Here is a 17,078-nt window from a genome sequence, read left to right on the forward strand (position 1 = left end):
CACTGGAAGGAGAAGACAGTCACAAACATCGTACTACCATCTCTTGCTCTGAACGTGGGAATTTTATAATTTTGTCGCACATTTTCATGAGAGAAATTCATAGTGTCTCTCAAATGCTTATTTTGCGTCCTTGATAGGATGCCTCTGGCTTTTAAGCCTCTCTTTTGGCTACTATAGGGCTTATCCCAGTGCATAACATTTACTTGTGTGTATATCAAGTCCGTCTGAGTTCCTTATTGACATTTTTGTTGTCTTAGGTAAAGTTTCCGGCCGAAGAAGTATTTTTTCGTTCAATAACCAAACTGTTGCAGTGCACAACCCATACGGACTTGATATACGCATAACTGTAACTACCCACTCTAGCCAGTGTATCTGTAAAGCGGGTGTCTCAATGGGTCGCGCCAGTTTGCGACAAAGTATTGCGATACCTTTGCGAATTTTTACCACTTTACCCTTGCAGTCACACTGACGTGCGACGCCCCCGACGTGACCTCTACAAAAAAAATGTCCTTGTCCGGAATGTTTCTGCCCCAAATTAGATACAAGATAACTTTGTTGCGAATCGCCAAAAAAAGGCAATGTACAATGATTATGATGAGGCCCATGAGGCCATTTGCGACATTTTGCAAATTGCGATTGTTTTGATGTTTAAAAAAATCGCCATTTCAGGCAACTAATTTGCAACTGTTGGAGAGTCTACTACAATAAATAAAATAAATAAACTGTTGGCGACACATTGGCGACCTGTTGGCGCCTGTTCGCAGACAGACGCAAATAGGCGCGGCCCAGTGGGTAACCCTTGACTTCATAATTGGAGTATCATACAAATGTAAAAGTATGACTGAAAAGACAACAAATCATACAAAGCGTCAAAAGTTTCATTTTTTTAAATCAATAGAATTCGTTGAGCGATCGAGGTCTGTGAAATCAGCTGACAGCTGCACTATGGCCTGTTTGTTGTCAACCGTGTTCGGATCGTAGTGGGCAAGGCTGCCACACAGCCCCACAAGGAGCAGGATAATGATAGACATCACTGGAAGGAAAAGACAGTCACAAACATCAGAAGGGGCCAAGAAATTGACAAACGTAGCACACCCTTTATATATTTAGTCCACTATGATAGAATGTTAGCTTGATGTCCCTTGATCATTTTAAGATATGTTATTCTATGTTCCAGGTGGTACATCATGGTTCCAAGGCTTTTTATGCAAATTTATGCAAATGAGGCAATTATGCCACGGATTGAAAAGAAAACAGCATAATATGTTGGATACCTGTCCGAATGACATCAAACTTGGAGAAAGTCACAAGAAACAGGAGAGTGTTCCTTTTTAGAACCTTGAAAGTGCCTGGCATGTTTCTATGGCAACTCTTTCCATCTCTTGCTGTGAACGAGGGAATTTTATAATTTTGTCACACATTTTCATGAGAAAAATTCATAGTGTCTCTCAAATGCTTATTTTGTTTCCTTGATAGGATGCCTCTTGCTTATGAGCCTCTCTTTTGGATACTATAGGGCTAGCCCAGTGCATAAAATTTACTTGTGTGTATATCAAGTCCGTCTGAGTTCCTTATTGACATTTTTGTTGTCTTAGGTCAAGTTTCCGGCCAAAGAAGTTTTTTTCGTTCAATAACCAGACTGTTGCAGTGCACAACCCATACGGACTTGATATACGCATAATTATGATTACCCCCTCAGGCCAGTGTATCTTTAAAGCGCCTGTCTCATTGGGCCGCGCCCGTTTGCGACAAATTATTGCGACAAATTTGCGAATTTTAACCACTTAGCCTTGCAGTCACACTGACGTGCGACGCCCCCGGTAAAGTACGTGAGCTCTACAAACAAAATGGCCGCGTCCAGAATGTTTCTGTCCCAAATGAAATACAAGATAACTTTGTTGGGAATCGCAAAAAAGGGCAATGTACAATGATGGCAATTTGCGACACTTTGCAAATTGCGAATGTTTTGACATTTCAAAAAAATCGCCATTTCAGGCAACTAATTTGCAACTTTTGGGGGCACATTGGCGACCTGTTGGTGCCTGTTCACAGACAAACGCAAATAGGCGGAGTAGCCCTTGACTTCACAATTGGATTATCATACAAATGTAAAAGTATGGCTGAAAAGACAACAAATAATACAAAGCGTCAAAAGTTCCATTTTTTAAGTCAATAGAATTCGTTGAGCGATCGAGGTCTGTGAAATTGCCGTTCCAGTATAGCCTCTTACGTAACATGAGCTATTTACATGCGGGAGCAGTTTACGTCCAGTTTGGATCATGTCCACATGTAGCGGTGTATTATGCCAAAGCCTGTTCTCATTAGCAATAAAGAACGTCAGAAGTATGATCCTTAGCCATGTCTCTCTTTTATCCAAATCAATGAAAAAGGTTTACGTCCAGCGACATAACAGGATAAACTCCTGGATCAGTAACAACAAGTTGTACGGAATCGTCGTGCATGTAATTCGACACCGCGTACTTCATCATGTTTTTCTAACTTACACGATAGCTAGTATCTTTCAAACGTAGCTGACGTTAAACCTTTCTTTGACATTCAGACTATCCATGGTGGTTCGAGGTTTGAAACTCTTGCCAGTTTTAGGAAGGTTTAGTATAACCTAGCGACCCCCGCTCAGATGATACATTTTTGCACGGCATAACATCATGGCCATGTGTTTATCACGTGAACGCCACATGCTGCTGATATCGGGGAAATTCATAACACAAACGTTGTTTTCTTCCATCGCGTCAGGCAAGCGGAGGGACAAATATAGTGACTTTACTGTTATTTGTCCGTAGACTGCTTTCGACAGTTACTGTGCATTTTTTTTTCTGGTCTATGTTCTTCAAGCATAGCGCTAGAAGGGAAAAGACTGAGGTGGACGATAATGGATAACCCTGGCACAAGTCTACATTATATACCCAAGTATAAATACATGCTCGCACGGCGTTAAACAGGCGGAGAAAAACATACAGACCATGCATTTTCTTTTTAGAAGAGCTTATATTTCTGCCCATGGGTTGAACATTTGGGACTGTCCGCGCGGATTTAAGATAAATAACGTTTTGAATAAATCGGACGTTTAATGGTCATGTTACGTTACCAGACTTCACGAATCTCTAGAAAAATAGTAGAAATCGGCCACATAGAGTGAGTAGTATGCCAAGGGAGTTGGCTACGGAGAGAGGGTCCAATATAGGCGACCCACCTATTGGACCATCTCTCCGTAGCCGACTCCCTTGGTGTTCTACTCACTCTATTTGGCCAATTTCTACTATTTTGTCAGCGATTTGCTGATCCTGGTAGAGTCTAGTTCCAGTAAAACTGCCAGTTTATCCGGGTAAGAAATCGAATGGTTCTATTAAATGACTGAAATGTTGTATTTCCGGTTGTCAGACCAACTCTAGCCAAACCCTGCTTACCTGATAATATTTGTTTTCGTTATATGTACCATTGCTTCTTTCGCACCCCGGTTACTGTATTGTTCCCATACTGATAGTGTTTCAGACTTCGTCGAATGTTTTGCTTCTTGTGTTTAGTGTTACTGCTTGAATAAGCGTGCTTTGCTTGGGTGCGATATGTGTTGTTTTTGATGTTGTAATAGTGAAATCTTTATTGACACGACAAAAGTACAGCGACTTTCGTAAGGTCTTCTACAACTGTACATGAAAAACAACAACAATGGTATAGAAAATGATTAACCTATTAAGTACAAGTATATGAATATTTCAACATGTCGAGTTTAACGTATCACTTACACTACTGGTTTTTTAAGATCTAAACCTTTTTTGATATATTTACCTATTTGTACACAGTAAGGGTTGTCTTTTTCTAGAATGTATTTGAATTTATCTATAGACTGGAATGTACTAAATTCTGTTGAACTTGCGGAAAGATGGTTGAACAGCTTTGAGCGTTTATCGTGATATCGTGGACAATCTAGGATTAAGTGTTTTTCATCTTCAATGTCATTTGGACAGAATATACAAAACCTCTGGTCGCGGGGAATTTACAAAACCTCTGGTCACGGGGAATTTACAAAACCTCTGGTCGCGGGGAATAAGAAAAACCCTGTTAGCATTTGGGGAGGGGGGCGCAGGCAATTGCAAGGGACACAGAATTTCTACCCTCGTGAGTGCAAATGTCCTCCTATGGGTCCGACCTACACTTAAAAACAACAACAGCAACAACAACAAAAACAACAACAAGAAATTCGATACCACATGGCAAGGTATTTGGGTCAAATCTACGGGTTCTGATCGTTTTCCTGTTAAAATATCATACAAATACCATCCAGAAGTACGCCCATTTGCGACAGAAATGCATCTTATTGTGGTTAATAAAGCGGCAGGGAGTTTTGTTTTGTTTTGTTTTAAGAAATTCCGTCGCCTAAAGTGTTCTCTCCAACCTGCGTCGCCATATTTGTTTACATTGCCCGGTCAATTTTTTCAAACACTCGCCCAACCTTGCTTGTAATTGTGGTTGTACGATGTACAGGTCCTTATTGTGTACAAATAGGTAAATATATCAAAGAATGTTAAGATCTTAGAACTAGTAGTGTAAGTGATACGTTAAACTCGACATGTTGAAGTAAAGTATTCATATACTTGTACGTAGGTTAATCATTTTGTATCCCATTGTTTGTTGTTTGCATGTATAGTTGTAGAAGACCTTACGAAAGTCGCTGTACTTTTGTCGTGTCAATAAAGATTTTTATATAACTCTGTATTGTCCAAATGAGATATGGAAATACCAGTTCTCTGATGCATTGCAATTTTACATTGTTAAACTGTTTGTTTGGTCACTTCTGCCGATCTCCTTACTTACAATCCCTACCTACCCACCCTACGTTTTTGATACAGCAACATAAAATCAATTTTTTCCGAGCCTAAGATTAAAACTCCAGGTTTCAAATCCTCCCAACTGTTTGGCTTTACTCGAGATAACGTTATAAATCCACCATAAGAAAAGAATCCAGATGTTGTATCGGGAAACAGATATGCAATACAAACACCATGTAACTGTAACCGCTTGTATATCTTGTATAAGAAGCCAGTAAGCGACCTGACAGATTGAATGATGGCATTCCCACGTTCTATGTATCTGTAATAGTGACAGGCTGAGAACAAAGCTTGAAAATTCGTCAGGTTATGATATATCGTTGGAACTTTACTGTATATGGCTCTTTACATTCCGATTGCATTTGTAGCGATTGATGTCATATTAATCTATATAACACAAAAAGGTTGGAAACATAGTTTTGATGAATAATTTCTCCGTTGTTACTTTATCAATTGCATGTTATAATGTTTAATTGCAAAACATATCCACCAATCTTTGCGATGAGACGTGATATGCTATGTTACTACATTCATAGATCGAACATCATGGCTACGTCACGAGAAAATATGGGACGAATTCGAAAATTCCAATGTTATGTATTTTCCATGATTCCCATTGTGTTGAATATTACTGGAAACCTTGGCTATTGGCCGTCAAAGGATATCACATTTGTAATGATTTATAGGCTTTTATGCGACGAGGGCCATGGATGTACGTCGTGGGTTGGTCGCTTAAGATTGTGAAAAGTTCCCCTGACACTATCAAAACCCTGAGTTGGCAGGCGGGGGGGGGGGGGGCTTTTTTGTTTTGCGACCCACACACATAATCAGCCAAAGTCTTTATTTCATGAATATACTATCATAGCACGTAAGGTATTGTTGTAAATGGTGAAAAACAGTCTTTCTAATGATATATAATACAACACGAATGATAACGTAGCAAAGGAGATATGATTGCGTCACGTTTACCAACGCTTTGGTTTTGGTTTATACTGTGGTTTTTCCCTGCCTAACTCACTCACTCACTCACTCACTCACTCACTCACTCTTTCCCATAGCTTAGTCAGCCATAGGGACAGCAAAGCGTTCGGTAAAGGTTCTCCACTGCTGCCTAACACAGTTTTAAATACTTACAGTAATAAGACACAATCTTACCTCTTTGTATCCGGCAAATGGGGCGCAACGAGTGATTTGGTGCGATCGGAGAGGAAACGGGCTGCACCTGAAGAAATTTAGCTCCCTCTAGTCGCCAGTGTTTGTGTTGTGTGGGAATCTCGGGAACCGATCCACACAGGCGGATGGATACATCTTATACAGTGTATGGGGATATCACAAGTGGCCGTTTTTTCTCCAGGGACTTAATAGATGATGTATTAGATTGTTTTGATTGTCATTCCGAAATGCGAATAATTATAAAACTATATAGAAGTAAACAGGCTTAAGTTCGTAACTTATGTGTCGATGAGCGCTCATTCATGCGGAGCTAACTGACCTTTGGTGATAGGTGGTGCATGCCGGTTGCGAGTTTATATAACTAGAGCACCACACTCACGCTAACAAAGCTTTGCTCCCAACCTAGTATGCAAATAGTGACCTTAATTTACATATCAGCAGATTCATTCGTTCTTGAAAATTGGTTGATTGCACAAAATGTATTCTAATTGCATTAGGTGAAAATTACTTGTTTTCTTCACACTTTTACAAGATGAAAACTGTATACTTTTCTTGTAAATTTCCCCTTTCAGAAGAGCTGCAACGGAATTTCAATGCTATTTTGTGGAAGAAGACAACGTTAACCACTTGTATTGGAATTAATCTATTTGTCTAACAACAGATACACTTTTCTTTGAAAATGCTTGGTATGTATTTCTTGAAGGATCAATACTACCTTGGACGCCGGAGGATCCACTTGAAGGAATGAATTTTGCTACACCATGACCTAAAACAAGGTAATCTTCCTCTCGATAAAAGAACATCGATAATCTGGTGTTTATTATTCAGTCTTATCTGTGTCTAATCATTCTTACGATCTGTGCCGTCACATGAATTTCAGACATCTTTTATTTTTGCGCATGCTCACATGAACATTGGGGATAACAGAGAATGCCATCCATAAAATCAAATCGGGGTGGCCTGATGTTACATGCATTAATACTTTTTGAAGAGAAAAATCATTTGGAATATGCATGTCAGTGCAAAACCCTACTTAGAAAATTTCATCCAAACATTAGTTTTACAGCAATCTTTACAACAGTCATGTGCATATACATGCAGAACAATGGCCCTGAATGATACTATGATAAAAGCCATCGGGTAAATGTTAGGAATATGCATGATATCATATAACACAAGGATATGGCTTTTCAATAATCTACAAGGTAGTTTGAATGTTAACGTTTTCCATGTGTATCAGAATTCGTCCATAATTATGTAACAAGCAGGCAACAATTTCCATCAACATGTACACATACATACAGCGAAAGGAATACTTTATTCACGAACGAAATAAGGCCATGATGATAAAAAAATGACAACATCATGGTCGGAGAATCCAACAGCCTCGACTTTTATTTTGCTACATTTATCACCCTGGTTAGTGAAAATAAGATCAACACAAGACGACAGTACAGTTTGTCCTCTATTTACAGTTCTAGTTGCTTTATGTCCCAACTGCTGCAAGTTGTAACTTTCAGTCATATCGTGAACCAGTTATGTTACCACTAACATATGATACAGCATAGTGTTACAAAGACTAGATGTTCTGGTCGGGATCCAGTTTTGCTTGACTACATCAAAGAGACGGTGGTGAGAGGAAGACTGCAGTAGGGTAGTCGAAGGCTCAATGCACTAAATTGTGTATGGGAACATAAGTTTAGCTCCGTATTATATTACTACAGCTGAGCTGTAGTCCTACATCAAATTCTAAGGAATAGTTATTTTGGTTCCGCTAGTATGGTACTTTGGTCGTTTTAATTAGACACTACCCACATAAAAACCTAACATATCATATGGTAGCATACGTCATTGATGATAGAAACTAACCTTAACTTTCTTCCCTTCTGTCCAACATCGCTAAATGTGAAAGCAATAGATTATTTCTAAGTTCACATTCCTTTTTCTATTCAGGAAAAAAAAGCCAAATCATCCTTTCAGTAATAACGGGTGAAAGTGGCAACACACAAACTTTTTACCCATCATCTTTTATTGGCCAACACTTGATAAAAGGCACCAAGTCGGCAAATTTAGGTAGTACATAATTGACTGAAAAGATACATTGAAATTAACATCAACAAAAGCATCTCCATCTACATCCGGGCTTTACATCCATCCCTCAACAGAGACGGGGGGCACCATAGACTTTCTGCAACATATGATCCACTGCTCACCGAGCCACATCGTGTCTCATCTGCATAACGTGACGTCACATAAGCAGTGAATTGTTCACTCCTTGACAAAGACTGTTGCTGATCAGTCGAAAATTTGGGTAAGTCCAATTTATTGTGTTGACGTTTACAGTTTAAACTCCATTCAGGATCAACAAAAGCAATTAATTTCTGTCAACATTCTCTAATTAGGCAGGACGAGATTGACAGATGTACCGATTTTTATCCGAGCACCTATCGTCGTCCCACCTAAGACGCCAGTACTGAACACACAGTGGATAATTCCTTCCGTTGTTACTTGGCTCACCCTGGTTCCATCCCTGATGAAAAAAGAAAGCAACTTTAAGCTAACAAGGTAATGTGAATATCAAGGCCAAGAGAGGATAACAGACGCACCCGATGGATTGAGGAGGCGGTCTGGATAAGGAAGACAACACCGGTGAAGAACCGAGACGAGGAGGGATACAAACTTAGCCTCGTTTGGGACAGTGTTCTCACCGCAAAAGCGCCACCTACATCGGCTACTTATAGCGATGAGAAGCAGTACTCCAGTCAGAAGCTCTGAAGAAGGTGTCTGATAGACATCGAAACGTTAGCAGGTGAGATCAATACCTGGTTGTGTACAAAGAATCTCCTATATCCTAATGTGAATCTAGCCTAGATTTCAATATGTAGTTTAAAAAAGGCTATGCGTTAAATACCGGGATCTTGTATTTGTCTGTTCTAGATCTCTGCAATGCATGTGGTGCAATGTACAATGCCCTCGTGTTCGTACGCTTGCATTGCGCAATAGTAGTGTGCAAAGGTAATCAGAATAACACTTATTGAAAAACAGTTTAAAGACCCCAGTAAAACTATATAAATACGGGATAATGTAAACTGTAGCCTTCAGTATGCGCCTGGCAGCCGTGCAGTGCACATCAGTGGAGGTCTGTCTGAGAAAGTTTACCATGTACAAGTTACTCTTCAAGTCATGTTTGAAATCTATAGATAACATATAAGAATTTGAAGTATGGATAAACATAAAGAAGTTAGCTTGAAGTACAATTAGCCAAGAAATAAAGTAGTGACAACACTGGCTTGCAATTTAGTTTGAGACATTGGCTAGCAGTTATATGTACTGTTCTACAGAGCCCTTTCTATGCTGGTTACAACAACAAGAAGACGCAAAAAATCCTAAGTCATATTTCTAGACACACAATTAGTAGGCTAATGTTGGGAAGACATAGGGAATTTATATCCATTTAGACACTCTAACACAACGTTGACAGGGTCGATTTGTAAATTTGAACAATGTTGACTTCCCCCAAACTGAAAGTTGTAGATAGCATTGTCTTGATTATCCAAGGGATCTTATCTGATTAAAACTACCTTGGATTATGTAACTTTTTGATAGATATCTGGGCCATTCTGCATGGTTTGATACTGTTCATAGAAAAACCAGTACAGAAAAAAGTTTGAATTCTCTGACAGTTAATATGGTAATCTGTCCCTGCTATTGTCCCAGGCTGGCAGACATCTAATCCTTTTATGAGTTTATGTGGTTATGGGGGATTAATCCAGCCCTCAACCTGCTGGGCAGCGCACAGTAGGAGCACTCCCTTTACGACTTCCCCAGGGCAAGGTTTTGGTTCCTTTAACAAGAAACTAACTGAAGACAGTCAGGCTGTACAGAATACTAAAGAATGCTGTTCTCAGGTGCACCTATAATAAACCCGATGGTAGTTGCTATTGTCCTGTTAACTTACTTAGTGTCCTGAAAACAGACCTCAAGAACAAAGGAATTGGAGACCTAAGAACAGCAAAGAAACTCAGAGAGCTACGGCAGCTCGCAGGAACGAAGGCACAGTGGAAAAATATGAAGAAAGACTGAATGCAGCCAGATGTTGTTTCCACAAACTCTGAGCCGCAGAACACAGTGGATCATCATCTTCAGTTGCTGTTGTTCACCTTGCTGTGCCTAGTGGTACATTTCAAGTCACGAGCTTAGATGATTTTTTAAAAAAGTGTTGGCAGCCCTTTTACGTGCTCGAGGCACCTCATCGAAGACGGGACCCTCATTTTTCGTCACTTCCCCCCCCCCCAAAAACGGGGCCCTTCCCAGCATTGACATAGTGGGTCCCTCAACTCCCTACCAAATTGGAACCAGTAGCTTAACATTTGGGCTGCTACCAGTCAAGCTCTAGAATAGGGACATCCCTAAAGACAAACATAGATTAGAGTTAGATGTACATGGTGAACATTAATCAAATTTTGTTTTTCTCAGTTGGACACATACCTGGTAATCATAGGTTGCCAGCAGTGACCCGTCCACCCATTTCCAGGTTCCGAGATCATACTTGCTAAAGGTCCCGGTCTCCCACATACCGATCCAATGATCGTAGTCACCTCCAGCTCCGGACGATTGGACCAGGGCTCTTAGAGTTTGATCAAACTTTTTCGTTTTTGGCATGACCAGAGTCGCCCCTTCCGTCTCACAGGACCTCTGTGCGTCCCAAAAAGATTTCTTGATGGGAACGAGTCGGACGCAGTGCCCACCGAGGGACATGTACCCTTCCTGGCAGGCGCCATTTTGCTTGTGCACGTCATCTGAAACGGGTGTGTAGGAGATAATGCATTTTTTCATGCAACTTTTTAATCCTTTATCTGTATGTGTTTCGTAGATTTCAATAGAAAAGGAAAAAGGAAAGGGCCAGATAAAATCTAACAGAAATACAGATTACATCATCTAAGTCCTAATAACTCTACCAACATACATCACTACATACACACGGTACAGAACAATATAGTAGAGCGATAGCTGGTTCATGGTCCGTGTCTGTTCGTTTAGGTCATTTCTGTTACCTCAAGAGTCTCTTAACCCTCAAACCACCGTATGGGGTCAAAACTGACCACAGGCGTATAATTCCTTCCAGGAATTTGTTTGTATATGTCTTTTAGCTTCTCATATTTTTCTTATTGAGATTGGCTCTGTTGATTAAGTTATCCTAGAATGTTTACGCGTGGTCCAGTGGGATCAAAATTGACCCCAGAAAAATCTGCACTCATATTGTGTGATATATCGTATGATACTTATCATCTAGTGACATGTATGACAAGGGTTATTCTGTTCATAGTAACAAAAACTAATTTTGTAGAAACGTGAAAAAAAAAACTATAAAAAAAACTAAGGAGCGTAAAGATTTATGACGTTGCGACGTACTGTGACGTTATTTATGTGATTTATTGTCGGAAACCCCAGAATTGTGTATTTCCATATTACTCAAAGGAACACGATAAAACTTGAATAGAAATTCTGCATGATAAATTACAATGTATCCTAAGTCGTTATTTTTTTGTCAATGGCAACATGAACAACTTCAAACTGACGTCATTAAACTTGTATTCGTATCAAGCTACTTAAGTTCCGCCATCTTGATTTTTTGATGCACGTTTTCATCATATAATCTAAAAACACAATAAAAATGAACCAAAACGTTTATATTAACCCTCAAACACCCGAACGGGGTCATCTTTGACCCCAGGCGTGGATTCTGATGTGCCATTTGAACATGTCTGATCAGGAAAGAATTCCTTCCGTGACTTTGTCAGTAGACTTTGTAGTATCTATTCTAACCTCTCCTAATTTTCTAGGGAGACTGGCACAATACTGTTGACATTATAGAGGAAAGTCTGGAGTGATTGCACTGGGGTCATTTTTGACCCCAGCATAATGTGCTGTTTTTGAAACTTGCCCTCTGTGACTCCTAAACTACTAATTGCTTAGTTACTTTTTAATTTACTATAATTAACTACTAATATAATAATGTTATTATATAATTAATGATATAATTTAATTTACTAATTCAATTCTTAATTTAATAAATAAAGAAGTCCGTCCATTTCAGCAGAGCTACCACACGGGCTTAGAAGACCTCGCGGTCTAAGCTGAAAGTAGTATAGGAGAAAGTTAAAGAATTAGACCTTACCGCAGTCTGGTATGTTGCATAGCTCCCATCTCGAGCTGGGATCCGTGGTGAAGCACCAAATCTCGGTCCAGTCTGTAGTCTTCCGGCAGTAGTTCTCCTCCAGTCCGGCTGGAGGAAATTTAGTCATGTAAACGTGTTTATGGGGTGTCTGACTGTCCCAGCGCTGGCACGTCTTTCCCGTAACGGTCACAGCGACTGTTCCTCGGTAGGAGGCCCCATCTCCCACCTTGCATGATGCTAGAAGATGAAATATAGAAGATAAAGAGAACAAGCCTGCATCTTTGAAAAATGCAGCATGTCATAACTTTAAAAAAAATATATTTTGTTGCTGACAAGAACGTAACATCTGATATAAAATGTACCTAAATAACTGCAGGAATCTGATATTGTATACAGGGTAACAGGATACGTAGCAGCCATGTTGGACGTGACGCCCTTTGAATATATTTTATTTCTAAAATATTTATTTTTTTCCTATTCAATTTTTTTTTTACTTCGGTTTTTGACAGACAAGGACGACGTGGCACTGCACTCAAGTTTTTATAACTTATATTAACAGTGCCACGTACAGATAACAACATACCCATTTTATACACCTGGGCGAAGCGAGGAAAGTCGTGTAAATTGCCTTTCCCAAGGGCACAACATCGGTGGTGTCAGGGGGATTCGAACTCGGGACCTCTTGGTTCTGGGCCGAACACCCTGCCGTTGCGCCACATGACCCCCTATTCTATTTGTGATCGGTCCTACCCAAGTGAGATGATGGCGTCAAAACTTGAATTGCATATAGAGTGCTGGCTCATTCTCTGACTTTACAAATGCTGTTTTTTTTTCTAAATTTGAAACTTGCGGATCCGGACAAAGAGCCAATGCAGTGGTAGCAGGGTACGTCAATACAGAGCATTGTACAGCTGCATCTAGTTAGTATATAAAGAGGGCCAAATATAATAATGACCAATGTAGCACCCCATACACATACCGTTTACAGTAACTATGGAATAACGGTGTGCACCGTCAGTCATTAGTAACTGGGCTGAGATGTCATCCTATGCTCCGGAGATGACAGCGTTAGTCGGCAATGCCAGGCCAGGATAAAACGGCCGAGGCGTTTGGTGTTGGGGACTAGTAGAGGCGCGCGATGCGTATCGGGAATGACGGGAATGACCCCAGCTAGAGAAGTGACCTCAAGATGGCCGCTCTCGGATCGCAGCTCAGTCCTCCTCGGCGCTTTGAGGCCTTGAGCTAGCGTACAGCTGGAACAGACGCCTGGATCTACATTTCCAAACATTTTAGTGTATAGACAAATAGTGTATTTCCTGAGTGTCTTACTTTTGTGGGTCGCTGAAGGTTCTTCCTTGGTAGTCCTCTGTACCTGAAATCATAATATAGGTTCATTAACATTTCTAGTGTACAGCATTACCAACTTAAGTTCAATGACCTCATACCTTCGCCAACTGATGTTGAACCCTTCGAGTGACTTACCATAAATGTTTCTCATGTATTATGCAAAAACGGAAATCCAAATGACACAAGTTGGTCCAAGTATGGAATTCTTATCTTAGCAAAAAAGGATATTGTGGCATCTTCTCATTAACTAGCTATTTCAATTGGACCCTCATTTGCATGAATTATGTTTAATAATTTGTACTCAAAGAGTCGGATAGTAAACTATGTAATGTTGATTGGTTCAAATGTCCACATTTGCTGAACTTCGAAATGCTAAAAAAACAAAAACAAATCATTTAGTACTATATGGAATTATAGTATTGGGTATTCATTTGTATAATTGATATCTTTTGATATTTCTCTTTTTCTCAGTTACACATGACATGTAAATATGTGTTAGAGAGTCCTATTGATTTGATTTTTAAAGTCTCCTCATCAGTTGTGCAATATTGCAGCCAATTTACATAAACTATCACTTAAGCCATTCTCAAGTTATCGTGCACACACACAAACAAACACACACACACTCACACACATACACACATACACACACATACACACACGCAAACACATACACACAGACAAACACACACACACACACAAACACACACACACTCGCACACACACACTCGCACACAAACACACGTACACAAACACACAACCACGAGTGTTGACCAAATCATATTCTTGTCGAGGTTTACAATAGTACAGTATATGTAACTTTTGCTTAATACTTGGCTAGTGCATTTCAAAGACCTTAGTTTACAGCTTTTCTTACTTTAGCCGTAGTTGACGTCGTGAATGCCTTCGGTGTACCGGCTTGAAGATACATGTTCGTTTCCAGGTTCGAATCGGTAGAAGACACATTAGCACTCGTCTCACCATCAGCTGTCGTCCATGTAGGCAAAGCTGTTGAAAAGTTTGAATCCGCCGTCACAGTCGTATAGGGCTGTTTACGAAAAATGGGGATATCAGAATACAAATGATGTGTACTAAAAGAGTAGAAATGTACTAGTAATTAGCAAAAAGCTTCGTATGTTAAGGAATATAAATTATATTCTAACATACCACCTGGACATGGTTTGCCATATTAAAGAAGGGGGGAAAGACGTAATTATGGTAATGAAAAACACCAAAATGAATTCAATGTAGAGGACCAACCGAGGTTTCAATTTTGTTTCCCAGTGTTGAACCGATATGGGTGGTGGGAACTGGTGATGGTCGGCTTGAAGTACCACTCCTCTCCAGGAAACTGTTGAGTGACGGAGGTTGATGAGCCTTATGTGTGGTCGTCAGATATGTGACGAGAATAGCTCCGGCACAAATGACGGTTACTGCTGTTACAGCAATGATGACGACGAGGGGCAGAAACTTGCGATGATGCGTCTTGTCGAAGTGTCCTTGAGATCCGGTGTCTGTAGCATCGGCGCTATCTGTGAGCGGAGACAATTTTACGTCCTCTTTGATTACTGTTATAAATTTGCCTCATCAAACAGCTATACACGGTCGTCAAAATTCTTTTATTATAACTCCTCATGTTTTTGTTTTATTCGCATATGTTTTCAGAGTATTAGGCAGGAAGCGATTACTTATTTGAAGCCTTCTACTCAAAACATACAAAAAAGACACATGATAACATACATAAATACCGAATGGATAAAAGGAAAATGACAATAGATAATACAAGTTGGTATCTATCAATAAATGAATCTGCCTGTACGATGGATGTAAGTATGAACTATATCGAGTGTATTACAGTTTTATAAGTATGAGAGTGACGTAGAACCGCGTAACAGAAGAGAACACAATGAACTGTCGTTAAGTAGTTGAAGGTCAGTTATGTTGGAAAGGGATGATAACATAGTACTTCTTTGGGTAGTATCAAGTTTACAGTGTAGGAGGTAATGTTCGGTTGTTTCACAATAATGACCACATTTACATGTAGGACAATCTATACAAATAACTCCTGATGTTTGATGACGGTTGCCATCAACATGTACGGTGGGCTCTATGATACTTGTGTTTTGGAGCATTCGTTCTTGCTACAACTTTAAAGTGTTGTTGGAAAGTATGGACAGCATTATATATTCCCGTGAATTGACTATTATCCAATTAAAAAAAGACTGGTGACATCTTTTTGTACATTTTACTGAGAATGAGCAAATGGTAAATCGAAGGTTATCTGTGTTACCTATTATCACATGTAGAGAGATTGCCTTACATTGTTTGATTTTTTTAGACATATCTGTGTTTATAATTATCTCCATGAAAAATGGAGATATAGTTTTGGGTGGGTGTGTCTGTGTGTGTGCATGTGTATGTGTGTCTGTGTCTGTGTGTGTGTGTGTGTTTGTGTATCCGGACAACTGTAGTCAGCAAAGCTAAAAAAACCTCTTGAAGGATTGCAATGATATTTGGTATGTGGGCAGGTATTGGGAAGCCGAAATTCAAGGTCGATTACCCCCTGGTATGTGATCTTAGTACTGCAGTAGAATTTCCTTTTTTGTATCTTTTGACATGGACGTGCTATGGTCTTGATTTTCTTGGTGGCAGATAGCTTGTGATGTAATGAAGAATTTGTGTGAGTTTCGGCCCCTAGCAGCTTGTTTTTAAAAGCAAAGAACTTATAAAATCCTTTTGATTTCTATTCGGTAAAAATTCTAAAAAGGTACAAAAATGCACACAAAAACACATAAAAACGTACCACCGGCACCGTCATCTTGTTGTGACACACCATGCGTGTACATCGCGTTGTCAATCAAGCCGGTACCGTTGGGACCAGTCTTGTCTTTACCCTCTGTCATTTGCTGTTCAGCGCGGCGATTGTGGTCACCAGGCTGTCTTGGGTTGCTGATTTCATCTTTATCAATGTAGTGGTACACGTTGTCGTCAGGATGGTCGTGGAACTCACCATTGCCAGGAAATTTTGTTTCTTCGTCTTTGAAGGAAATACGTTTTTTTTAATACCATGAAAAGTAGATGCATTTTGGGGGTTCTTGCTATGTGTGCATCTTTGTGTGTTTTTTTCCTCTATCTCCGGACATTGGAATTGTTATTCAGTTGAACTGTCCAAACAAACACTCGAGCATGCACGTAAACACACACCAACACACAGACATACACACGCACACACACACACACACACACACATACACTCACACACCAAGAATGCCTTTCGTTTTTAGTAAGAATATAGATAGGCTGTGCTTATATGTATTCTAAATTACGTCGATGTAGGCCCATTCCTATCCCCTTAAAAACAAACAACTCTGAGGGGATATCATATTTCAAAGGAAAAGTAGAAGTCTGCAATAGTGGTAAATCCTTCTGTTTGGAAAATAAGATTCATACAGTAAACCGATGTAAAAATGTTTCTTCTTTGAAATTCACAAAACAGGCTTTGTCTTTTAGACTGACTAAAACATAATAAAGTTCTA

At 39.8% G+C, this 17,078-nt stretch overlaps 1 protein-coding gene across 1 annotated transcript; it reads right to left on the reverse strand.

Moving 5' to 3' along the window:
• Positions 1-8,105: 8,105 nt before the first annotated feature.
• Positions 8,106-12,358, reverse strand: LOC136437460 (C-type lection lectoxin-Enh3-like). Its single transcript, XM_066432078.1, has 3 exons — positions 12,196-12,358; positions 10,506-10,816; positions 8,106-8,547 (listed from the first exon to the last, which is right to left on the reverse strand). Exons 1-3 carry the CDS (start codon positions 12,320-12,322, stop codon positions 8,416-8,418), a joined length of 570 nt encoding a protein of 189 aa, XP_066288175.1. The 5' UTR covers positions 12,323-12,358; the 3' UTR covers positions 8,106-8,415.
• Between the last annotated feature and the right edge of the window lie 4,720 nt (positions 12,359-17,078).

The sequence above is a fragment of the Branchiostoma lanceolatum genome, chromosome 6, assembly GCF_035083965.1.
Source record: "Branchiostoma lanceolatum isolate klBraLanc5 chromosome 6, klBraLanc5.hap2, whole genome shotgun sequence".
Taxonomy (NCBI): Eukaryota; Metazoa; Chordata; class Leptocardii; order Amphioxiformes; family Branchiostomatidae; genus Branchiostoma; species Branchiostoma lanceolatum.